The following is a 26,180-nucleotide window of genomic DNA, read 5'->3' as shown; positions in this document are numbered from 1 at the left end:
TGAAGTATTAACCCGATTAGACACCAGGAAGACACAGACAAGATGGAATTTCTGCCCCTAGTGGCCGGTCTAGGGATAGAGTCGGAGAAGTAATCTTTGTCTTTCTTCTATGTATTCGATACTCTCTTCTAGTTCTGAAATGAACATGACAGAGTCTCAGCTACCAGGAAGTTCACAATCTAGAGAGAGAGCATAGACAGAAAGAACAACTCGGGTACAATAACGTAGTCCGTACGATGGTAAGGTGCTGTGGCAAAGAAGAGGCACTGAATTCATCCAGTGCAGGCTGTAGCCTGTTGAAGGGTATACTGGAATTGACCAGGTAGAATGTTTCAGATGGGGAGGGCTTTTAAAGGGAGGTGAACCACTGTATGAAAAGGCATTGGTTTTCATACCAATGAGGTATGAGAGAAAGGCTGAGAGAAAGTTTAGGACATCTGGGAAGCTACCGTAGTTGTATATGGGGCCAGTTGAAGGTGCCCAGCTTTGTGAATTCAGTGAAGTTTACTGGATATTATGGACAGGAGATGAGGGAGAACTTAACTGTGTTTACAGATTTCAAGTGTTACTAAGAATACATACTTTAAGTCTGCGTTAATTTTTGATTATGTAAATATTCATTCATTGTTTAAAAAAATTAGAGCATACGAGAGAAATTTCTTTAAAAACGACCACTTGGACTATCCCTAAATAGAGATGTCCTCTGTTAACAAGATTGGTGTATATTCTATATTTTCTTCTGAGCATATATCTGTTTATTGGTTACAAATGTTTTTTAATTTACAAAAAAAATGGAGTCATACTTTGTATACCAATCTCTTTTTTTCATTTAACTACATGCCATGATCATTTTTCTCATAAATGCACCTCTAAAAGTATATATCTTAATGCTGATTAATATTTCATAGTGTGAATAGATTTCTTATGTTAGGATCATTCAGCTGTATCCAATTTTTCGAGGAGCTTGACTTTCAAATACTAAAAATTTTAAAAAGTGGCTCAGACTTCATTAACCTTTAATGAAGCCACCCAAAATTGAATTTATTCATTAAGTCAAAACTCTTTAACAGTTTGAGCAGGAATTCCCTTGTGGTCCAGTGGTTAGGTCTCGGAGATGTAGGGTGGGGGGCAGGATCCTCCAAGCCGTATGGCAAGACCAAAACAGAAAGAGAGTGAGCCACATTCCTTTAAGAGGATAGGAATGACACAGTGGTGTTCTGTTGCAGAAAGTATGTAAACCATCTGATGCAAAACACAGATACTGGACTAGGCTCAAGGTACAGAACTTGAAGGCGCACAGTCATTTCTGGCACACTTTGAAGGTGAGGCCATAGCCATTTTAGTCAAATAGTTATGTTTTCTTAGGCAGATTTTTCAGCTGATCTCATTTCACAAATAAAGACGGTTTCCTATTTAAATCCTAAGGAGTAATAAACTTCTACTCATTTTGTGGAGACTGTAGGTACTTGGAAAATCAAATGGCCAATAATTGACACCTTCTACTTGGTAACTGTGCATGTGTGTGTGTGCGCGCGCGCGTGCACCCAGTGATGTCTGACTCTTCGTGACCCCATGAACTTGTGGCCTGCCAAGCCACTCTGTCATTGGAATTTTCCAGGCAAGAATACTGGACTGGGTAGCCATTTGCCACTCCAGGGGATAACTATAGGGCTTCCTAGATGGCTCAATGGTAAAAAATCTGCCTGCCAATGAAGGAGAGACAGGTATGATCCCTGGATTAGGAAGATCCTCTGGAGGAGGAAATGGCAACCCACTCCAGTATTCTTGCCTGGAAAATCCCATGAACAGAGGAGCCTGGCAGGCTACAGTCCATAGGATCGCAAAAGGTTCGACATAACTGAGTAACTAAGCATGTATGCAGTATGTAAAATAGTAAAATAGTCAGAACATAGATTTTATATTTGTTCAGTTTTATCACCTGAGTTAATAAGGAGAATATCTGGACAATAAATGACTTAATCCCTCATTTAGAAGGTGCTAAGGGCTTTCCTGATGGCTTGGCAGGTAAAGAATCTGCCTGCAATGCAGGAGACATGGGTTCGATTTATGGGTCAGGAAGTTGCCCTGGAGAAGAAAGGGCAACCCACTCCAATATGCTTACCTGGAGAATTCCATGGACAGAACAGCCTGGTGGGCTGCAGTCCATGGGTTATAGAGTCAGACATGACTGAGTGACTAAACATTCACTCACACTCAAGGGCTTCCCAGGTGGCGCACTGGTAAACAATCCACTTGCAAAATCAAGAGACACAAGAGAACTGGGTTTGATCCCTGGGTTGGAAAGATCACCTGGAGGAGGAAACAGCAACCCACTCCAGTATTCTTGCCTGGAGAATTCCACGGACAGAGGAGTCTGGCAACCTATAGTCCATGGGGTGGTAAAGGGTTGGATAGAACTGAGTGACTGAGCACATACACACATGATCTGAATACGTGTAACTCCCCAAAACTCATATCTTGAAATCCTAATGCCCAAAGGTGATAGTATTAGTAAGGTGGGGCTTTGGGGAGGTGTTAAATCATGAAGGTGGAACCCTCATGAATGGAATTAGTACACTGGACTAAGGCAAATGAACAAGGATTTTTTCATCTTTAATTTGAATTTGAACATCTTTAATTTCACAAATACTTTAACAGCTAAATCTAATAAAGTGTTAGTCACTCAGTCGTATCTAATAAAATCAAGATACAATCTCCCCCCTACATTTTTCTTTTCTTACATAGAATGCATTTTGCCTCACTATATGAACTGTTTTATTATGATAAATTTCTATAGAAAGGAAATGTAATAAACACAATTATTGCTAAACTCCAAATTCAGGACAAGTATTGTAGTTACTAGAACTGGGTAAAGAGCAGTAAATTTTTAAGTAGAAAATTAAAGCTCCCATTAGTGCAGCAAATTACCAAGCAAATGTAAAGAATTAAAAAAGAAATGTCCAAGGTCACCTTAAAGAGAAAGTATACTTCCTCAGTCAGGTCTCTTTGTAACTTGAAAGAAGTTATTTACATACCTAAATACAGTATGTGAATTGGGGGTGGGGTTTAATGGAGTTTTAGAAAAGGGTAGTTTGCAGAGCAAACTTCTGAGACTTTCTTTCTTCAGCTGAACAATTTGTCCACTGTGGAAAGAGCAGGTCTAAAATTCATATCCACTAGGTGGTTTTGCTTCCCTGAAAATGTTGCATTGTCGTTGTTTGGTCACTAAGTTGTGTCCGACTCTTCCAACCCCATGGACTGTAGCCCACCAGGCTCCTCTGCCCATGGGATTTCCCAGGGAAGAATACTGAAGTAGGTTGCCATTTCCTTTTCCAGAAAATGTTGCAAGGCTCCATTTAATTCATTTACTTAGCAAATATTTACTAAATACCTTTTCAGTGCAATGTATTTTGCCAAGAGTTGTGTGTGGAGGATACAAGAATCACTAGTGGAGCAGTGGGAAGAGATGTGCTTTGGGATCAAACAGACTGGTTAGATCCCCAGCTTCATGGATAAATTACTCCTTTGCAGTTTTTTTTAAGCCAGTACAAACCCACTCCAGTATTCTTGACTGGAGAATCCCATGGACGGAGGAGCCTGGTGGGCTACAGTCCACAGGGTCGCAGAGTCGGACTCGACTGAGGGACTTCACTTCAAGCCAGTAAAATGAAGTTTTTTGTTTTTGTTTTAAAAAGGAAGAGGAAAGGAAGAAAGCAAGAAGGAAATGTAAATATCTGTGACAAGAACACAAGAAGTACTCAATAAATCAGGTTTTCCTCTCTTCAACTCCACTTGGAGTTTCCTATAAGGTAAGTGATCAAGTAAGCCTTCATAAAGTGGGGAAGGGTGCAATTGATTTGGGTCTTAAGAAGGGTTCTTGATTTGGACTGGTTGAGATAACGGGAGAAGACAAACTCAGCGATTGACGTGTTTGGACTGGAAGTAGATCCTATTCTCTGGAACAGACTAGGAGGGTGAGAACTGGAAGCTGCAAAGGTCAGGATGCCTTTTATAATCTCATTCAGTATAGAGCAGGTTCCTAAAAACACAAAGTTATGAGGACAGTAGCCTGAAATCAAGGCATCTTCTCTGATTAGATCTAAGGGGCAAGTTTTTCCGTATTTGATTGTATTATTGATTCATTCACCACACACTTTTGATTTATTCAAAGAATAACACAGCACTTAAAATCTAAACACTAGAATGTGACGATACAGGAATCAAAAGACACTGTCCCAGTTTTGAAGCAGACAGACACATAAACAATTTAAATACGTTTAGGGGAGAAGGCAATGACACCCCACTCCAGTACTCTTGCCTGGAAAATCCCATGGACGGAGGAGCCTGGTAGGCTGCAGTCCATTGGGTCGCGAAGAGTCGGACACGACTGAGCGACTTCACTTTCATTTTTCACTTTCCTGCATTGGAGAAGGAAATGGCAACCTACTCCAGTGTTCTTGCCTGGAGAATCCCAGGGACGGGGAAGCCTGGTGGGCTGCCGTCTATGGGGTCGCACAGAGTCGGACACGACTGAAGCGACTTAGCAGCAGCAGAGGTGATAAAGAGTCAGGTAGAGCAGCTCCGAGAAGAAAAATATTTTTTTCTTGGGTCAGTTCAACTCTAATTATACGAAAATAAACACATTTTACCAACTGTAAAATTATACGCCACGCTTAAACATTAAAAAAAAAAAAAGGACATTAAGTTTTTTTTTTTCCCCTAAGTGTCAAACGTAAAGCTCATTCTAGCGATGCTTCTGGAGCTAAACCCGCAGAAAAACACTGAGGAAGCGTGACTGAGTTCTTACTGTTACTGCTCTCCCAAATCGGTCCTCCACATCGTTTCCTTAAAAAGTAGAAGCTTGTGGGAAACACAGTCTTGGCTCCTCAAGGAACACGCAACTGGAGACTGCAAGGAGAAAGCAGAACGCGGATACCGCAGTTTTCCAAGTGCGGTCGGCCCTTCCCACGTGGTGGATTTTTGGCAACTGGCCCAACCTTCCTCCGGATTCCGGGGAAGAGTCTAACGCCCTCCGGAGCCGTCCCTAGTGACGTCACGAGCGCGATTCCAGTCTGCGGCCAATCACGCGGCCGGATTCCGGGGGAAGCCCGGGGCGGCGGCGGCGCCGTATGCGCGTGCGCGAGGTCTCCGCGTGGCTATATAAACATGGCTGGCGTGGCCGCGCGGCGGGGCCGTGCGGAGCGCGCGTAGGGGGCTTCGGGGCGCTCTGGGTTCGTAGGTTTGAAATTTCTGGCGGGGGATCCGCCGCGGCGAGTTTCGGTGGGAGGTGGGAGCCGACGTGACGCCCTTCCGGGAGCCGCGCAGCCGGACTCCGCTGCCTCTGGTCCCGGGGCTGAGGCGCCGGGTTGAGCCGGCGCACGTGTGAGCGCCGCCGAGGAAGCGGCGAGCGGCCGAGCAGGTGTGGCAGCCGGCGGGGCCGCGCGGACGGGAGGAAGGTCCGGGACGCCGGGGTCCCGCTGTCCAGCGCGGCGTCGGTCACTGACTCCTGTGTCGCGGCCCCGGCGCCTCTCCCTAGCGATGCTGTGGAGCTGCAACTGCACCGGAGTCGGCGGCCGCTTGTCAAGCCTCCTCTCGCCTCTGCTCCCGGAACGGCAGCGCCGCGGCTGCCGCTGATCCACCTAGGGGGATGCCCGCGGGCCTCACGGAGCCGGCCGGCGCCGCTCCCCCAGCCGGTGTGGGCGCCTCTGGGACCGTGACCATGGCCCCCGCCGCGGCTCTGCCCGTCCGGGTGGAGAGCACTCCGGTGGCCTTGGGCGCCGTGACTAAGGCTCCTGTCAGTGTCTGCGTAGAGTCCTCGGCGTCCCAGCCGCTGCGGTCCCCCGTGGGGACCCTGGTGACCAAAGTGGCCCCTGTCAGTGCCCTTCCTAAACTCAGCAACGGCCCTCGTCTACCATCTCCTCAGATAGTCGCCGTGAAAGCCCCCAACACCACCACAATCCAATTGCCTGCTAATCTGCAGCTTCCTCCAGGTACGTGGCTCACCTTGATAGCTTTAGCGGGCCAGCCGGCTGTGACAGGGGAAACGTCGCAGCCGATCGCGCCTTGTCTCTGGGAGTTCCAAAACACTCAGCCCAGAGAACCTTTCAACGTCTCGACTTTGCGGGGCAGTGATTTGTCTTGACAGTGGAGATAACCTCTTTGAGTCCTTACTGCATAGTTTTTCTTTTCATATTTAAGGAAAGCATTTTTCACCTAAGGGGCCACAGTAAAAGCTGGAGCAGCATGTTCGAGAGGGCCTTTGAGGCACTGGCTCTTAGATTCGGGAAGATAGAGATTCGCTCAAGTTTTATTTCGTATGGAGAAAAGATCAGTTTTTATATCCACATACTTAGATTACTGTGTTTAAAAAAAAAAGTGTTTTTAAAAGGTTCTTATGTGTTAAGACCGAAAGAGAATTTTAAACTGAAGCAAGCCTAAATAAGTTTACTAGAAAGAGGTGTGATGATTGTAACCTGCCAGAGTTGACAGGTCAGAGCCAGAAGGTTATTTGTGAAGCAATGTGTGAATTTCTGCAGTTAATGAGCCTGTGACTACTTTTTATACTAAAGTTTGCTCTGTAGGGCTGTTTTTCTTGACTGAGGCAAAGTTTTTGCTTTGTGATGACTTACATATTGTAAATATGCTGGAAGGTGTGTAAGTATTTTATCTTGTTTTCTTGCCTCCAGTGAAAGTCACTTGGAATTTCTGTGGGAGGAAAAGGCACATTTTCTCTTTGGAAAAAAATTCTGCTAGTAATTTTATTGTATTCTATGTGTTTTGCTTAGCAGCAGTGGGAGCTCTGACCAGCAAAGGTGGTAAAGAAATGGAAACCTTTTGGTTCACATGATGTCAGTTTCCCCTTAGCAGAATGAGGAGGCCTCTTTTGTAACTAATGTTCTGTTTCCGTCAGGAACATTGTGGAAAGATTAGTTCTTAACTTATGATGAACTTGTGTTTTAGTTTTGTATGGTACAGGAGGTACTTATACTTAAGACTGTGTGCTCCACTGGATACTTTTTTTTTTTTTTTTAATGTTCTGGAAGGACATCATCTATTAAGAGAATCATCATTAATTAACCCTGTACAGAACACAGGAGCTAGGTGGACAGAGACTATAGTCTTTTGTAGGACATTGCTTCCTACTAACCAGTTCCTGCAGGGCTTGCTTTTTTTCTTTCTTAACTTCTATACAGAGTTACTGTGCTGTTGGAAAAATTATCTTTCTCAAAAGACCTGATGTCAGTTTCCCACTGTCTACAAATTCCAACAAAAAGTAAACCCAAGTGTGCTCACAAAGTGCTCTTAGTCAACATTGCTACTCATATATAGTTTTGAGGTCTCCCCTAAATTGGTAAAATAAACAAAATCTTACAAGAGGAATACTAAAATATACACTAATACTTTGCTCAGTATCACACAGTAAGTTAGGTTTCCAGTCACATACTCTATGGCTGTACGATCCACCTCATCTGTACTGGTTCCTAGGACTGTGTCCGCTTGGAGGTTTAAAAGAAAATAAGCCAACCTCTGTGGCTTAGGAGTCATCTCTGGAAGACAGTACTGGCCTTCTGAATGCTGGGACTCACGGACTCGTTGATGTGGTTTTCTGCTGTGCCAGGATGTCCTGGCAGCTCCTGTACATTTCAATCAAGCAGTTCCACTGAATATATTTTCTGCTGGTTCTAAATTGTCACCCTACATACCCTCTTATAAAGTAGTTTTGAATTTGTTTAGATGAAGTACTCCTGATATGTTAAAAACGAAATTCCTATCTAGTCACTGAAGTTTGTTTAGAAATGATCAAAAAGTATTGAGAGGAAAACTTTCAAAAGTGGGAACTTGCTGGTGAGAGGGACCCGATCACTTACTGAGAACATACTGTGCTATGAAAATTGAGGTAAAGTTGACATACAATATTATATCACTGGCCTCTTTTTATACATTTAAATTATTTTGTTTGTTGGTCAAAATAGATAGCAAATAAGGAAAAAGTTCTCTAAGGGTAAATAATTCGTCCAGTGCCAGACAACTCCTAGATATCAGAGGGAAATTGAATCCAGCTTTGTTTTGACTCTTTCCACAGCACTGTGCTTACCACTTGATGTGCATGTATAATATGCCTCCTGAGTAGCAATGTTAAAAGGTGATTTATAGAATTTTAGAGCCTAATCTTTTTATTACACAGAGAAACCAAAACTGAAACTTGCTAGAGCGAAAGAGCAGCAAGCCAGGACCACAGCTTAAGTATGCAATACGCTAACACTTGTTTTGCCGTGGGAGTGCTGTACTGTGCTTAGTCACTCAGTCGTGTCCGGCTCTTAGCGAACCCATGGACTGCAGCCCACCAGGCTCCTCTGTTCATGGGAGTCTCCAGACAAGAATACTGGAGTGGGTGGCCATGCCATCCTCCAGGGGATCTTCCCAACCCAGGGATCGAACCCAGGTCTCCCGCATTGCAGGCGGATTCTTTACCTGCTGAGCCCCCAGGGAAGCCCATGCTGTGGGAGAAACATCCACAAAAGAGAGGAGATAAATTGTCTTTAGGAGTTACTTAGGAGGTAGGATGGTACTTTGAGGAGCAGCTTTTGAAACTTCTGCTCAAGTGTAGCAGAAGAGCATACTCAGTTTGCACTCTCTTGGGTGCACAATAAGATAACTGATAACCTGAGGTATGACATAGAAACACTGATTAAAATAACACTTGGACACTGATTAAAGTAATGTTTTAAAGAGTTTATCAGTCTTGTACTAGTTCTTTTATAGGCCAAGGATTAGCAGAGGATTACTCAAAGATACTTAAATTACCTAGGAGTCAGCTCTGATTTTTCCAAGGTAATGAATTCTTTGTGTTTGCTTTCTCTTTACTTCAAAATTTCCTCTGTAAACTGAACTATTTTTTTAAAATGTACATATGTACCACAGGTTTTTCTTGGGAGCAGGAGCTGGAAACAAAAAGAGGGGCATTGTGAGGAAATGAAAGAAACTGTAGCAAAGCCCTGAAGATTATTCTGTGGAATATTTTTGCTAATCTCTTCAGTCTTTTCTCTTTTATGAATTTGTGGGATTCAGACCAGACTGTGGCTCTTTGTATTTTTGGTATACTGTGCCTCTTCTATCATGTATTTGAGAGTGATGAGGAAGGACTTGATTGCTTCTTTTATGTCACAGTTCTTTTATGAACTGTGCTTCATAAATTCTGCTTCCATAGTCTTACTGTACAGAAGTTTGTAAAAGTTGCTGGTGAAATGGTTCACATCCTTTTTTATCAACTCCTTCATGCTGAGACATGGTGTGGGTTTTGCATCTTTCTCGAATTCTGAATCAGTACCTGGATAAACTTGAGGTTCTTGTTTTCACCCAGCTTTATCAGAGGGATATTACATGATCATCTGCTCCCAAGGTTGTCCCAGTACTCCGGGACACCATGGAAAGTGTTGGCAGTTGTCTTCAGTGGTCACCAATGCCCCGGTAACTCATCTGGTAAAGAATCTGCCCGTGCTGTGGGAGAACTGGGTTCGATCCCTGGGTTGGGAAGATCCCCTGGAGAAGGGAATGGCTACCCACTCCAGTATTCTGGCCTGGAGAATTCCATGGACTGTATAGTTCATTGGGTTGCAAAGAATCTGACACAACTGAGCAACTTTCACCTTCAGTGCTCACCATATGTACCAGCCATAGTTTGGATTTCAAGGGCTGTGAAGTCACTTTGACTCACATTTACCCTTACAGCATTAATAACAACTACTACTGACAACTTTAAAATTCATGAATTTGCTCAGAAGTATTGTCTCATTTGATCTCTTTAACAATCTTGCAAAGTAGGTATGTCTCTCAGTCCACAAACATGAGATGTCTTCCCATTTATTTTAGATCTTTAATTTCTTTAAATGACATTTTATAGTTTCCAGATATTGCTTTTGTACTTATTTGGTTAAATTTATTCCTAAAGTGTATTATTTTTTATCTTACTATAGGTGGAATTTTTTCTTAATTCTGTTTACAATTACTCATTGGAAATGTATAGAAATACAGTTGATTCTTCTTTATTGATCTTGTATCCTGCTTCCTAGCTGAACTCATTTATTAGTTTTAATAGTTTTTTTTCATAGGTGTTTGGATTTTTATATACAAGATCATGATATATGTGAATAGATGGTTTTACTGTCTCTTTTGGATGCCTTTTATTTTCCTGTATCATTGCCCTGGTTAGAACTCTGAGTATAATGTTAAGTGGTAGTGATTGTAGGCATCCTTGTCATGTTCCTCATCTCAGGAATCCTGATCTTAGGGTAAAAGAATTTAGTCTTTCGCTGTTAAGTATGATGCTAGCTATGAGTTTTAAACCAACCTTGCATATTGAGATAAGTATCACTTGATCAAGGGTATAACACTTTTTATATGTTGCTGAATTTAGTTTGCTAGTAACTTTGTTGAGAAGTTTTGCATTGGTATACATAGGATATTTTGGTTTTAATATGAGGGTAAAACAGACCTTACAGAATGAATTGACACATGTTTTCTATTCTTTTTTTAGAATAATTTATGAAGACCTAGCATTTTTTTTTCCTTAGATATTTGATATGGAGAGTGAGTGAGTGAGTGAAGTTGCTCAGTGGTGTCCGACTATTTGCAACCCCGTGGACTATAGCCCACCAGGCTCCTCCATCTGTGGGATTCTCCAGGCAAGAACACTGGAGTGGGTTGCCATTTCCTTCTCCAGGGGATCTTCCCAACCCAGGGATCAAATCAGGTCTCCCGCATTGCAGGCAGACGTTTTAACCTCTGAGCCACCAGGGAAGCCCTGATATGGAGAAGGAAATGGCAACCCACTCCAGTACTCTTGCCTGGAAAATCCCATGGATGGAGGAGCCTGGTAGGCTGCAGTCCATGGGGTCGTTAAGAGTCAGACACAACTGAGCGACTTCACTTTCACTTTTCACTTTCACACATTGGAGAAGGAAATGGCAACCCACTCCAGTGTTTTGCCTGGAGATGGGGACAGGGACAGGGGGAGCCTGGTGGGCTGCCGTCTATGGGGTCGCACAGAGTCCAACACGACTGAAGTGACTTAGCAGTAGCAGATATTTGATAGAATTCATTAGTGAAGCCATGGGGAACTGAGCTTATCTTGTGGATACAATTTTAGATTATTCATTCAGTCTGTTTGTTAGAGGTCTATTCAGGTTGCCCATTTTCTTAAGTTAGTTTTAGTAATTTATTATGTTTCTAGGAATTTGTCCATTTCATATAATTTATCTAATTTATTGGTTTATAATTGGTCATAGCATTCAACTAGAATCCTTCTTTCCGTAAGATTAGTGGTAATATCCCCTCTTTCATTCCTAATTTTAGCAATTTGAGCCTTTTCTACTTTTTTTCTTGGTTAATCTAGGTCAAGATGTGTCAGTTTTTTTATCTATTCAAAGAACCAACTTTTGGGGTTTTTTTTCTCAGTTGTTTCTCTATTCTTGATTCTCCTGACCCTGCTCTAATCTTTATTAATTTTCTTTCGTCTGCTTGCTGTCATTTTTGTTTAGTTTTTTTCCCAGTGTCTTTAGATAGAAGGTTATAAAACTATTACTTTAAATTATCCTTCTCTTAAAATACAGGGATTTACTTTCTGTAGTCTGTTTTCAGTCTGAAGAACTTAATTTAGTGTTTTCTGTCTGATGCTAGCACCCAGTCCTCTATGTTTTTATCTGAGGATGTCTTTTTTTTTTTTTTTAACTTTTTATTGGGGTATAGTTGATTTGCAATGTTGTGTAAGTTTCAGGTGTACAGCAGAGTAAATCTGTTATACCTACACATATGTCCACCCTTTTCTAGATTGTTTCCCATATAGGCCATTACAAAGTATTGAGTACAGTTCCTTGTGCTATACAGTAGGTCCTCATTAGTTGTCTATTTTATGTATAATAGTGTGTATATGTCAGCTCCAATCCAGGATGTCTTTATTTTGTCTCCTTTTTTGAAAGATGTTTTCAATGAATATCTGATTGTTGGTTGATAATTATTTTTGTTTTTCTTTTTCCCCAGCAAGTGGAATATGTCATACTCCTGATGTCTGGCCTCCATTGTTTCTGATGAGAAGTTAGCTGTTAATCCTGTTAACGCAGTTCTCTCGTATATTTTTCTCTTATTGTTCTCAAGGTTTTATCTTTGTACATTTTTATCATGATGTGTCTTTGCATTTATCTTACTGGGTTGACCAAAAAGTTTGTTCAGGTGTTTCCATCTTATGAAAACTCAAATGAACCATTTGACCAATTCAAAACTTAAGAGTTTGTTGAGCTACTTTGATGTTTAGATTATTTTTCACCAAATTTGGGAAGTTTTTAGCCATTATCTCTTTGGATATTTTTCGGCTCCTTTCTCTCCCTCCCTCCCCGTTTCTGTCCCTCCTCTCCTTCTGGTATTCACATTAGGCCTGTGTTGATGTGCCTGTCACTGTGCCAGGTTTCTGTGAAGCTCTGTTCATTTTTCTTCATTCTTTTTTCTCTTCATTCTTTGGATTGCGTAATCTCTATTGAACCGTCTTCAAGTTCACTGACTTATCTTTCTGTTCATTCAAGTTTGCTCTTGATCCTCTCTAGTGAAATTTTTATTTGAGTTTTTGTACCTTATAATTACAGAATTTCTTTTTTTTGGTAATATCTGTTTCTCTAATGGTATTCTCTACTTAATGACAGAATCATCATCATCATATCTTCCTTTACTTCTCTAAGCATGATTTCCCTTGGTCTTTTGACATATTTATAACAGTTACTTTGAAATCTTTGTTAAATCTAACATCTGATTTCACTCAGGTGGTTTCTGTTGCCTGCCTTTCTCCATGTGTCATTCTTTTTTCTTTGCATGTCCTATAATTTTTAAATTAAAACTAATATATTGACACTTTCAGTGGCTAAAGCTCCATGCTTCCAATGCAGGGAGCCCAAGTTCAATCCCTGATCAGGGAACTAGATTCCACATGCCGCAACTAAGACTCAGCACAGGCGAATAAATGAATATTTTTTAAAAGTTAACAGAGTGACTTTTTACTCCCTTGAGTGGATTATTATTGTTTGTTTTTTAAGTGTCTGGCTGAACTATTTTAATGAAATCTGTTTCCCTCAGAGGATACAGCTTTAGGCATAAGCACAGCCTCCCTGGGATAACAGAGGTTTCAGCAGGGCTCTTTTCGATTGTTTCTTTCTCTGATAGCTCTGTTAAGCTTTCTGCCTCTGCTGGTATCATGCCTAGACTCCACTCACTGCCAGTACCTTCTTGTTTTCAACAGCACCCTGAGGCCTAACTAGCTTCACAGTCCAATTCAGTTAAATATGGACTCATCTAAGGGAAGTAGTTTCTGAGGTCATTGAGGTTCTGACCCCAGTAGGACCCTTCTTAGTTGTTTCTTTATCTTGTTCTCTGTGGTAGACCAGAGGTAGACCTGTGACTTAGCATAGCTTGTATCTTTTAGGAAGATATCAGAACCCTTTCTTTTAATTGTTCATTGTATTTGAGAATGCCCTTAGTTTGACCTTTCCCACACTCTGAAATAAAGTCAGTTTCTCTTGGGAGATGTTTGGAGCAGGTACTCAGGACCGTGGCATGCTTCTTTCTGAGTGATGTCTCTGCTTTAGAAGTGGAGAACTGGGCTTGGGTGGTGACCTCTAGTCTGCTCTGCTTATCTCTTCCATCATGGAACTCCCACCCCATGAAAGAGCTGGGGTGAGGGTGATGGCGGCCCAAGTATTCTCAGTCGAGTCTTCCCTTTATGAGTAGGGATGAGTAAAACAAGAAGCCTGGAAACCCTTGGATGCACTTGTCTCCAGTTTATTTTCTTCTGTATTCAGCTTGAGGTGGCAGAGATGCAAAATGCTGTCCCTGAAAAGTAGCATAGCCCTCAACTGGAAGCTTGGGAGAGAGGGACACCCTCCGTTGGCCACATTGCCTGAACTGAGAAGGCAGAGGGGTGGGTCATGGTTCAGATGCCACAGATTCTTGTTGTTCTTACTGAGTTTTAGTAGATTCTTTTTAATAAATTGTCTAGTCATTTTCTGTATGCCTTTGGGCAATTTCTGAAGACTTTAAATAGTTGTTTTTAAAAATAATTTTTACCAGTTATGCTTGTTTTGCTGGGGAATGGCTTTATGGAGCTCTTCGTGTCCAGGAATGGAACTCCAGCTATGACTGTTCTTGCTTGTGCCTACTACTTACGTAGACAAGAATTTCTTACAATAGAAATACTGGGTTAGAGGGTATGCAAATGGGAACCAGTTTGGCACAGTCGTGTAGAGTTAAATGAAGCAGTTGTACCAAACTATACTACCAGCTTTAAGATTTTAAGAGTTTTTGTTGCTACACATCTCTGTAACACTTAATATTGTCAATGGACTTCTTAATTTTTGTCTGCCTAGGTAGACATAAAGTGATATCTCACTGTGGTCTTAATTTACCTTTCCCTGTCATTGGTATCTGTGTTTCTTTTGTGCATTTTGGATGTTCATTCTTCGAATATATGTGAACTAAATTTTTCTTTCCTATTTTGTGCTTTGTCTTTTTACCTCATGGTATCTTTGGCTAAGCAAAAGTTTTAAAAATATAGTGGTATGTATCAAGTTTATTTAGTTAAGAAATCCTTCCCTGTTCCAAGTTCAGAATGACAGTTTTCTACATTGTTTAAGAGGTTAAAAGTTTTTATTCTTGTATCCTTAATGTCCTTGGGTTTTTGTGCATGGTGTGGAACATTTCATCTTTTCCATTTAAGTAACTAATTATATAGTAGCTCTTTTTCTCACTGATCTGCAGTACTCTTAGAAGAATTTCATATGACATATCTGGAGGCTATTTGGGATTTTCTATTCCATTGGTCAAAAGCAAAGGAGAAAAGGAAAGATATAAACATCTGAATGCAGAGTTCCAAAGAATAGCAAGAAGAGATAAGAAAGCCTTCTTCAGCGATCAATGCAAAGAAATAGAGGAAAACAACAGAATGGAAAAGACTAGGGATCTCTTCAAGAAAATCAGAGATACCAAAGGAACATTTCATGCAAAGATGGGCTCGATAAAGGACAGAAATGGTAGGGACCTAACAGAAGCAGAAGATATTAAGAAGAAATGGCAAGAATACACAGAAGAATTGTACAAAAAAGATCTTCACGACCCAGATAATCACGATGGTGTGATCACTGACCTAGAGCCAGACATCCTGGAATGTGAAGTCAAGTGGGCCTTAGAAAGCATCACTACAAACAAAGCTAGTGGAGGTGATAGAATTCCAGTTGAGCTATTCCAAATCCTGAAAGATGATGCTGTGAAAGTGCTGCACTCAATATGCCAGCAAATTTGGAAAACTCAGCAGTGGCCACAGGACTGGAAAAGGTCAGTTTTCATTCCAATCCCAAAGAAAGGCAATGCCAAAGAATGCTCAAACTACCACACAATTGCACTCATCTCACACGCTAGTAAAGTAATGCTTAAAATTCTCCAAGCCAGGCTTTAGCAATACGTGAACCATGAACTTCAACATGTTCAAGCTGGTTTTAGAAAAGGCAGAGGAACCAGAGATCAAATTGCCAACATCTGCTGGATCATGGAAAAAGCAAGAGAGTTCCAGAAAAACATCTATTTCTGCTTTATTGACTGTGCCAAAGCCTTTGACTGTGTGGATCACAATAAACTGTGGAAAATTCTGAAAGAGATGGGAATACCAGACTACCTGATCTGCCTCTTGAGAAATCTGTATGCAGGTCAGGAAACAACAGTTAGAACTGGACATGGAACAACAGACTGGTTCCAAATAGGAAAAGGAGTACTGTATATTGTCACCCTGCTTATTTAACTTATATGCAGAGTACATCATGAGAAACGCTGGACTGGAAGAAGCACAAGCTGGAATCAAGATTGCCAGGAGAAATGTCAATAACCTCAGATATGCAGATGACACCACCCTTCTGGCAGAAAGTGAAGAGGAACTAAAAAGCCTCTTGATGAAAGTGAAAGAGGAGAGTGAAAAAGTTGACTTAAAGCTCAACATTCAGAAAACTAAGATCATGGCATCTGGTCCCATCACTTCATGGGAAATAGATGGAAAACAGTGGAAACAGTGGCAAACTTTATTTTGTTGGGCTCCAAAATCACTCCAGATGGTGATTGCAGCCATGAAATTGAAGGACGCTTACTCCTTGGAGGAAAGTTATGACCAACCTAGATAGCATATTCAAAAGCAGAGACATCACTTTGCCAACGAAAGTCCGTCTAGTCAAGGCTATGGTTTTTCCAATGGTCATGTATGGATGTGAGAGTTGGACTGTGAAGAAAACTGAGCGCCGAAGAATTGATGCTTTTGAACTGTGGTGTTGGAGAAAACTCTTGAGAGTCCCTTTGACTACAAGGAGATCCAACCAGTCCATTCTAAAGGAGATCAGCCCTGGGATTTCTTTGGAAGGAATGATGCTAAAGCTGAAACTCCAGTACTTTGGCCACCTCATGCGAAGAGTTGACTCATTGGAAAAGACTCTGATGCTGAGAGGGATTGGGGGCAAGAGGAGAAGGGAATGACAGAGGATGATAAGGCTAGATGGCATCACTGACTCGATGGATGTGAGTCTGAGTGAACTCTGGGAGTTGGTGATGGACAGGGAGGCCTGGTGTGCTGTGATTCATGGGGTTGCAAAGAGTCAGACACGACTGAGCAACTGATCTGATCTGATCTGATATGATTCCCTTGGTCAGTTTGCATAGTCTTGTACTGTTACCATACTGTCTTAACTGTAGCTTTATAAATAGTTTGATGTCATGAGGAAAGTGTTTTGCCTTTTTCAGGAATATCTCATCCATACGTTTAGACTTTTAATATTTTAAATAGCTTTGAGTAACAACATTTTTCTGTATTATATATTGTAATTAGTAGACATGGAATTCAGTATTTCCTAACTATTCACTTAATCAAAGCATTTTACAGCATTGAAAGAAATGAGAGAACAAAAAACGTGAAGATTATGCTTCATTTATTAGCTCACATTTTGTTTTCTGTTAACTATAGGAACCGTTTTGATCAAAAGTAACAGTGGTCAGCTGATGTTGGTATCTCCTCAGCAAGCTGTAACAAGAACTGAGACCACAAGTAACATAAGTTCAAGGCCAGCTGTACCAGCAAATACGCAAACCGTCAAAATCTGTACCATGCCGGTAGTATACATTAATGTTTTTTTCATCCTTCTTAGTTTTCTAGCAATTATCTTCATATAAGTGTGTATGTATTTGCCAGTAAAAATAATATAAAAGATCATTCTGCTCAACTGTTTGAATTAAGCTACTTTCCTTGAACATGTTAATTTTATCAAGATGTTTGGTTTTGTCATTTGGTAAAATTAAAAATTTAATCTTCATACTCATATTTTGTTGTCCTCAAGGGAATGTTCAAAGGGCTATTTGCATCTCTAAATGGGAAGAAAATAACCATTCTATTTCAATTTTAATTTGTGGTAAGACATTAACACTACAGTTTACAGTATTCATTTTTATCTATATCATATAGGAGTTATCTTTAAAAAATTAGAAATCTACTGTAATATTTCATTAACTTGGCTTTTTTTTTTTTTTTACTTTACAATATTGTATTGGTTTTGCTATACATGGACATGAATCTGCCACGGGTGTACCTGTGTTCCCGATCCCATCCTTCTGGGTCATTCCAGTGCACCAGCCCCGAGCATCCTGTATCATGCATCGAACCTGGACTGGCGATCTGTTTCACATATGATAATATACATGTTTCAATGCCATTCTCCCAAACCATCCCACCCTCGCCCTCTCCCACAGAGTCCAAAAGACTGTTCTATACATCTGTGTCTCTTTTGCTGTCTCTCATACAGGTTTATCATTACCATCTTTCTAAATTCCATATATATGCATTAGTATACTGTATTGGTGTTTTTCTTTCTGGCTTACTTCACTCTGTATAATAGGCTCCAGTTTCATCCATCTCGTTAGAACTGATTCAAATGTATTCTTTTTAATGGCTGAGTAATACTCCATTGTGTATGTGTACCGCAGCTTTCTTATCCATTAATCTGCTGATGGACATCTAGGTCCACGTCCTGGCTATTATAAACAGTGCTGCGATGAACACTGGGGTACACGTGTCTCTTTCAATTCTGGTTTCCTCGGTGTGTATGCCCAGCAGTGGGATTGCTGGGTCATATGGCAGTTCTATTTCCAGTTTTTTAAGGAATCTCCACACTGTTCTCCATAGTGGCTGTACTAGTTTGCATTCAAACCAACAGTGTAAGAGGGTTCCCTTTTCTCTACACCCTCTCCAGTATTTATTGCTTGTAGACTTTTGGATTGCAGCCATTCTGACTGGCGTGAAATGGTACCTCACAGTGGTTTTGATTTGCATTTCTCTAATAATGAGTGATGCTGAGCATCTTTTCATGTGTTTGTTAGCCATCTCTATGTCTTCTTTAGAGAAATGTCTGTTTAGTTCTTTGGCCCATTTTTTGATTGGGTCATTTACTTTTCTGGAATTGAGCTGCAGGAGTTGCTTGTATGTTTTTGAGATTAATCCTTTGTCAGTTGCTTCATTTGCTATTATTTTTTCCCATTCTGAAGGCTGTCTTTTCACCTTGCTTATAGTTTTCTTTGTTGTGCAGCAGCTTTTAATATTAATTAGGTCCCATTTGTTTATTTTTGCTTTTATTTCCAGTATTCTGGGAGGTGGGTCATAGAGGATCCTCCTGTGATTTATGTCAGAGTGTATTTTGCCTGTCTGCCTCTAGGATTTTTATATTTTCTGACCTTACATTTAATGGTGTTAGAAAGTGTTCTAGTTTCATTTTTTTACAAGTGGTTGACCAGTTTTCCCAGCACCACTTGTTAAAGAGATTATCTTTTCTCCATTGTATATTCTTGCCTCCTTTGTTGAAGATAAGTGGACCATAGGTGCGTGGATTTATCTCTGGGCTTTCTGTTTTGTTCTGTCTTTGTGCCAGTACCATACTGTCTTGATGACTGTGGCTTTGTAGTAGAGCCTGAAGTCAGACAGGTTGATTCCTCCAGTTCCATTCTTCTTTCTCAAGATTGCTTTGGCTATTCGAGGTTTTTTGTATTTCCATACAAATTGTGAAATTATTTGATCTAGTTCTGTGAAAAATACTGTTGGTAGCTTGATAGGGATTGCATTGAATCTATAGATTGCTTTGGGTAGTATACTCATTTTCACTATATTGATTCTTCTGATCCATGAACATGGTATATTTCTCCATCTATTAGTGTCCTCTTTGATTTCTTTCATTAGTAGTTTTCTATATATAGGTCTTTTGTAGATATATTCCTAAGTATTTTATTCTTTTCGTTGCAATGGTGAATGGAATTGTTTCCTTAATTTCTCTTTCTGTTTTCTCATTGTTAGTGTATAGGAATGCAAGGGATTTCTGTGTGTTGATTTTATATCCTGCAACATTACTATATTCATTAATTAGCTCTAGTAATTTTCTGGTGGAGTCTTTAGGATTTTCTATATAGAGGATCATGTCATCTGTCAACAGTGAGAGTTTTACTTCTTCTTTTCCAATCTGGATTCCTTTTATTTCTTTTTCTGCTCTGATTGCTGTGGCCAAAACTTCCAAAACTATGTTCAGTAGTAGTGGTGAGAGTGGGCACCCTTGTCTTGTTACTGACTTTAGGGGGAATGCTTTTGGCTTTTCACCATTGAGGATAATGTTTGCTGTGGGTTTGTCATATATAGCTTTTATTATGTTGAGGCATGTTCCTTTTATTCCTGCTTTCTGGCGGGTTTTTATCATAAATGGATGTTGAATTTTGTCAAAGGCTTTCTCTGCATCTATTGAGATAATCATATGGCTTTTATTTTTCAATTTGTTAATGTGGTGTATTACATTGATTGATTTGCAGACATTGAAGAATCCTTGCAACCCTGGGATAAAGCCCACTTGGTCATGATGTATGATCTTTTTAATGTGTTGTTGGATTCTGTTTGCTAGAATTTTGTTGAGGATTTTTGCATCTATGTTCATCAGTGATATTGTTCTGTAGTTTTATTTTTTTTGTGGCATCTTTGTCAGGTTTTGGTATTAGGGTGATGGTGGCCTCATAGAATGAGTTTGGAAGTTTACCTTCCTCTGCAATTTTCTGGAAGAGTTTGAGTAGGATAGGTGTTAGCTCTTCTCTAAATTTTTGGTAGAATTCAGCTGTGAAGCCGTCTGGACCTGGGCTTTTGTTTGCTGGAAGATTTCTGATTACAATTTCAATTTCCGTGCTTGTGATGGGTCTGTTAAGATTTTCCATTTCTTCCTGGTTCAGTTTTGGAAAGTTGTACTTTGCTAAGAATTTGTCCATTTCTTCCATGTTGTCCATTTTATTGGCATATAGTAGCTGATAGTAGTCTCTTATGATCCTTTGTATTTCTGTGTTGTCTGTTGTGATCTCTCCATTTTCATTTCTAATTTTGTTGATTTGATTTTTCTCCCTTTGTTTCTTGATGAGTCTAGCTAATGGTTTGTCAATTTTCTTCAACTTCTCAAAGAACCAGCTTTTGACTTTGTTGATTTTTGCTATGGTCTCTTTTGTTTCTTTTGCATTTATTTCTGCCCTAATTTTTAAGATTTCTTTCCTTCTACTAACCCTGGGGTTCTTCATTTCTTCCTCTTTTAGTTGCTTTAGGTGTAGAGTTAGGTTATTTATTTGACTTTTTTCTTGTTTCTTGAGGTATGCCCGTATTGCTATGAACCTTCCCCTTAGTGCCGGGGACCAGCCCCGGCTGATCCAGGGTATTCAAAGGGGAGACGGCGTCGGCAACCTATTCAAATGGTAATTAGAGATATAAAGAGTAATAGAATGAGGATAGCTCAGTAGGAAAATTCAGTGGAGAAAAGAGGCTGAGTAGCTTGGTTTACGCGGAAAATCAATATAACCCATGACACCAGGTTAGTTCTGACCATGGAGGCCGCAGGCGCCCTCTCGAATAGCGGAAGGTGCCCCACCTTAGACACCTTCTCGAGTGGGTCTTAGAAGCCCAGGCAAATAAGTGGTCGCAGAGGATATCCACGCTCCAGATGGAGACTTCAGCCGGAAGTTAAAGGAAAGAATGACATGGAGAGACCAAGCGTTGGTGAGCAAGGCCCATAGCTTTATTTTTAACAGGGGCTTTTATACCCTAAGTTACACATAGAGGATAATAGGGGATTCAAAGTCAGCAGTCTTTGATTCTTATCAAAAACCAGGGTTTCTTTCCTGCAAATTTATCGTATACAAATGGTTTAGGTGATTTACATCTTCTTCTGGCCAGAAGGCCTATTAACATTTTATGACTCTTGACAAGGACTTATCAACAAAGACTTATTTTCTCTAAGAGTAATTATTTTAAGGTTTGGCCCCATCTTCCGAAGATAAAATTGCATTCCTATAGGGTGGATGTGTAATGGGTTTACAACAAAGGAAAGAATTTATTACCTTAAGGGTCTAAAGTTACTAACACCAAGGCCACTACTTATTTTTTCTACATACCAACTATTAATCAATACATATTCAAGGATACAATTCAGGGGATGTGAAAACTTGGCAACAAGCATTGACTCATCAATGAAATCCTTTACTAGTTTATTCTGACAGTTTCTAACTCTCTGAGAGTCTCTAAGCTATTTGAGTATCTTAAGCTTCCCATGCCTCTTGAGGCTGGGAGACTGTAAACAATCGTATGCATAGCTGTAGGAGTCCGGGTAAACTTGTCAGGCGAGTTAGAGAGCCATCTGAAGGGTTTGGATTTAAACACTCCTAATTGCCCAGGAACTTTATTAATTGGAGCTGTAAGTTAACTCTTTGACAGAGAGAGCGAGATGGTGGTAGGGGACAGCCCCCAGTAAAGTCAGAGGTGAGAGCACAAAGCAATAAAGTAGGCAGACTCTGGTTTTTTTGGGGAAAATGCTCGAGAATATCCGGGCGGACTCCTGAGGCTCGATCCCACCTTTGTGTATGCCGAGCCTCCTTCCTCATGACCTTTGTCAGGAGCGGAATGCCTCACGGGCTCCAGGCACCTTAGCACTGCTTTTACAGTATCCCACAGGTTTTGGGTTGTTGTGTTTTCATTTTCATTCGTTCCTATGCATATTTTGATTTCTTTTTTGATTTCTTCTGTAATTTGTTGGTTATTCAGCAGCGTGTTGTTCAGCCTCCATATGTTGGAATTTTTAATAGTTTTTGTCTCCTATCATTGACATCTAATCTTACTGCATTGTGGTCAGAAAAGATGCTTGGAATGATTTCAATTTTTTGAATTTATCAAGGCTAGATTTATGACCCAGGATGTGATCTATCCTGGAGAAGGTTCCATGGGCACTTGAGAAAAAGGTGAAATTCATTGTTTTGGGGTGAAATGTCCTATAGATATCAATTAGGTCTAACTGGTCTATTGTATCATTTAAAGTTTGTGTTTCCTTGTTACTTTTCTGTTTAGTTGATCTATCCATAGGTGTGAGTGGGGTATTAAAGTCTTCCACTATTATTGTGTTATTGTTAATTTCCCCTTTCATACTTGTTAGCATTTGTCTTACATATTGCAGTGCTCCTATGTTGGGTGCAGATATATTTATAATTGTTATGTCTTCTTCTTGGATTGATCCTTTGATCATTATGTAGTGTCCTTCTTTTGTCTCTTTTCACAGCCTTTGTTTTAAAGTCTATTTTATCTGATATGAGTATTGCTACCGCTGCTTTCTTTTGGTCTCTATTTGCGTGGAATATCTTTTTCCAGCCCTTCACTTTCAGTCTGTATGTGTCCCCTGTTTTGAGGCAGGTCTCTTGTAGACAACATATATAGGGGTCTTGTTTTTTTTATCCATTCAGCCAGTCTTTGTCTTTTGGTTGGGGCATTTAAGCCATTTACATTTAAGGTAATTATTGATAAGTATGATCCTGTTGCCATTTACTTTATTGTTTTGGGTTCAAGTTTATACACCCTTTCTGTGTTTCCTGTCTAGAGAAGGTCCTTTAGCCTTTGTTGGAGAGCTGGTTTGGTGGTGGTGAATTCTCTCAGCTTTTTCTTGTCTGTAAAGCTTTTGATTTCTCTTTCATATTTGAATGAGATCCTTGCTGGGTACAGTAATCTGGGCTGTAGGTTATTTTCTTTCATCACTTTAAGTATGTCTTGCCATTCCCTCCTGGCCTGAAGAGTTTATATTGAAAGATCAGCTGTTATCTTATGGGAATCCCCTTGTGTTTTATTTGTTGTTTTTCCCTTGCTGCATTTAATATTTGTTCTTTGTGTTTGATCTTTGTTAATTTGATTAATATGTGTCTTGGGGTGTTTCACCTTGGGTTTATCCTATTTGGGACTCTCTGGGTTTCTTGGACTTGGGTGATTATTTCCTTCCCTATTTTAGGGAAGTTTTCAGCTATTATCTCCTCAAGTATTTTCTCATGGTCTTTCTTTTTGTCTTCATCTTCTGGGACTCCTATGATTCGAATGTTGGGGCATTTAGCATTGTCCCAGAGGTCTCTGAGGTTGTCCTCATTTCTTTTAATTCTTTTTTTTTTCTCTCTGTTTCATTTATTTCTACCATTCTATCTTCTATGTCACTAATCCTATCTTCTGCCTCCGTTATTCTACTGTTGGTTCCCTCCAGAGTGTTTTTGATCTCATTTATTGCATTATTCATTATATATTGACTCTTTTTTATTTCTTCTAGGTCCTTGTTAAACCTTTCTTGCATCTTCTCGATCTTTGTCTCCTGCCTATTTATCTGTAACTCCATTTTGTTTTCAAGATTTTGGATCATTTTCACTATCATTATTTGGAATTCTTTATCAGGTAGATTCCCTATCTCTTCCTCTTTTGTTTGGTTTGGTGGGCATTTATCCTGTTCCTTTACCTGCTGGGTATTTCTCTCTTTCTTCATCTTGTTTATACTGCTGTGTTTGGGTGGCCTTTCCATATTCTGGTAGTTTGTGGTTCCTCTTTATTGTGGAGGTTCCTCACTGTGGGTGGGGTTGGACATGTGGCTTGTCAAGGTTTCCTGGTTAGGGAAGCTTGTGTCGGTGTTCTGGTGGGTCGAGCTGGATTTCTTCTCTCTGGAGTGCAATGAAGTATCCAGTAATGAGTTATGAGATGTCATTGGGTTTGGAGTAACTTTGGGCAGCCTGTATATTGGAGCTCAGTGATGTGTTCCTGTGTTGCTGGAGAATTTGCATGGTATGTCTTTCTCTGGAACTTCTTGGCCCTTGGGTGGTGCTTGGTTTCAGTGTAGGTATGGAGGCGTTTGATGAGCTCCTATCGATTAATGTTCCCTGGAGTAAGGAGTTCCGTGGTGTTCTCAGGATTTGGACTTAAGTCTCCTGCCTCTGGTTTTCAGTCATATTCTTACAGTAGCCTGAAGACTTCTCCATATACAAGGTTAATGATGTAAAGTTTCTCCACAGTAAGGGACATCCAGAGAGGTACACAGAGTTACATGGAGAAGAGAATAGGGAGGAGGGAGATAGAAGTGACCAGGAGAAGAACAGGGGGAATCAAAAGGGGAGAGAGCAAGCTAACCAGTAATCACTTCCCTATGTACGCTCCACAGTCTGGATCCCTCAGAGATGTTCATGGAGTTATACAGAGAAGAGAAGAGGAAGGAAGGAGACAGAGGTGGCCAGGAGGATAAAAGAGGGAATCAAAAGGAGCGAGACGTATCCAGCCAGTAATCAGTTCCCTAAGTATTCTCCAGCGTCTGGAACACACAAAGAGATTCACAGAGTTGGGTAGAGAAGAGAAGGGGGAGAGAGGAGATAGAGGCGACCTGGTGGAGAAAAAGGAGAGTCCAAAGAGGGAGAGAGCAGTCAAGCCAGTAATCTCGTTCCCAAGTAAAAATGGGAACTGAAGATTGGGTTCTTAAAGGTACAAAATTGATAACAAATATCAAAAAGCAAAGATTAAAAATCTAGAGTAGAGGTTAGATTCTGAAAAATACAATATTAAAGAAAAGAACAAAGTCACAAAAATTATAAAATATATATATATGAAGTTTGCTTTAAAAATAGGGTCCTTTTTTTTTGCAAAGTAATAGTAGGTTATAAAAATTAAAATTAAAGGTGTAATAGAGGACTTAAAAATTAAAAATTTTTTTTAATTTAAAAAATGATAATAGTAAAAATATATCTAGGACTTTCTCTGGTGTCGTTGTGGACAGTGTAGGGTCAGTTCATATTCAGATAGTTCCTTGATCTGGCTTACACTTCTCAATATCTATATGCCCATTCCTAGGTAGTCCATGCTAACTGCAGGATTTTAATCTATTGCAACTGTCACTTCCAAAGCGGTTCCCTCTGTTTATTTTAGCTTCTGTTTGCTGGCCTCTTCAGTATCTAATTTCCACCCTGACACAAGGGGGCAGTGGTGTCTCTTTTTTTAGGCTCACTTCTTCAGTCGTGCTGTGGGGAGGGAGGAACACTGCAGACAAATATCCCTGGTGTCTGTGGGGAGTGCTCCCAGTGTCTCGGCCACACTGGGTATGCCCCAACTCAGGGCGTGTGTGCTTTCCCATTCTACACTGCTCAGGCTCTAGGTTGCTCTGCCAGGAACTGTCTGAGGCAGGTCCTGGGTTGAGTGCACTTCCCAGGCCGAAGCTGCTCAGGTTCAGGTTCTCGGGTATGCCACAAAGGTGCAGACTTGATTGGCCCTGCGTTTTGTGCCCTTCCCTGGTCCGAGCGGCTCAGGTGACCAGGTACTTGGTGAGCTGGGACTTACTGCCTCCCCTGTCCCAGGTGCTCAGTTTTCTGGGTGTACAATGGGCGCACCTTTTCAGGTGTGCCCTGTGTCTCCTCTGGGGAGCTGATCTCTGGCTGCGACCCTCCCGACGGATGTCGACCTTCCAGAATCTCAAGGAGTCTTGGTTAGCAACGAAGCCTCCTTGTAGTTTGGTAGATGATGCCTCTCTGGGGCTGCGATTGCCCCCTTCCGGCTCTGGCTTCTCTCGCCTGCCTGTCTCCGGCGGGGGATGGGCCTGTCCACAGCCAGCTAGCTCTGCTCAGTCCTGTGAGCGGGCCTGGCAGTGTTTTAGATTAGGGCTTTTCACGGTTTAGCTATCCCACAGTCTGGTTTTTCTCTCTCAAGTTAGTTCCCTCAGATTGCCCTCGGGCCATTGAGGCCTGTTCCTTACTCTAAGCAATGCAGAGGGCGCCTCCCTGCCCAGCCCCCG

At 40.9% G+C, this 26,180-nt stretch overlaps 1 protein-coding gene across 3 annotated transcripts in view; it reads left to right on the top strand.

The window, feature by feature from the left end:
• Window positions 1-5,096: 5,096 nt before the first annotated feature.
• The window catches only part of TAF4B (TATA-box binding protein associated factor 4b), a 108,936-nt gene continuing 87,852 nt past the window's right edge, over window positions 5,097-26,180 (top strand). For 2 of the 3 annotated variants that reach the window (XR_015153787.1, XM_086372902.1), the window contains exons 1-2: window positions 5,097-5,990; window positions 17,030-17,175. Coding sequence is in view for 1 of the 3 variants with exons in the window: in XM_086372902.1 (XP_086229028.1) it covers window positions 5,648-5,990; window positions 17,030-17,175 (489 nt within the window). In the remaining 2 variants the exon portion in view is untranslated. The remainder of the gene's footprint in view (window positions 5,991-17,029; window positions 17,176-26,180) is intronic. The other variant, XM_086372903.1, reaches the window with a different exon arrangement.

This window comes from Bos grunniens, chromosome 24 (assembly GCF_055505025.1).
Source record: "Bos grunniens cultivar Pamir isolate PY7600 chromosome 24, Bosgru_T2T1.0, whole genome shotgun sequence".
NCBI lineage: Eukaryota > Metazoa > Chordata > Mammalia > Artiodactyla > Bovidae > Bos > Bos grunniens.
This window is presented reverse-complemented; position numbering and strand designations above follow the sequence as displayed.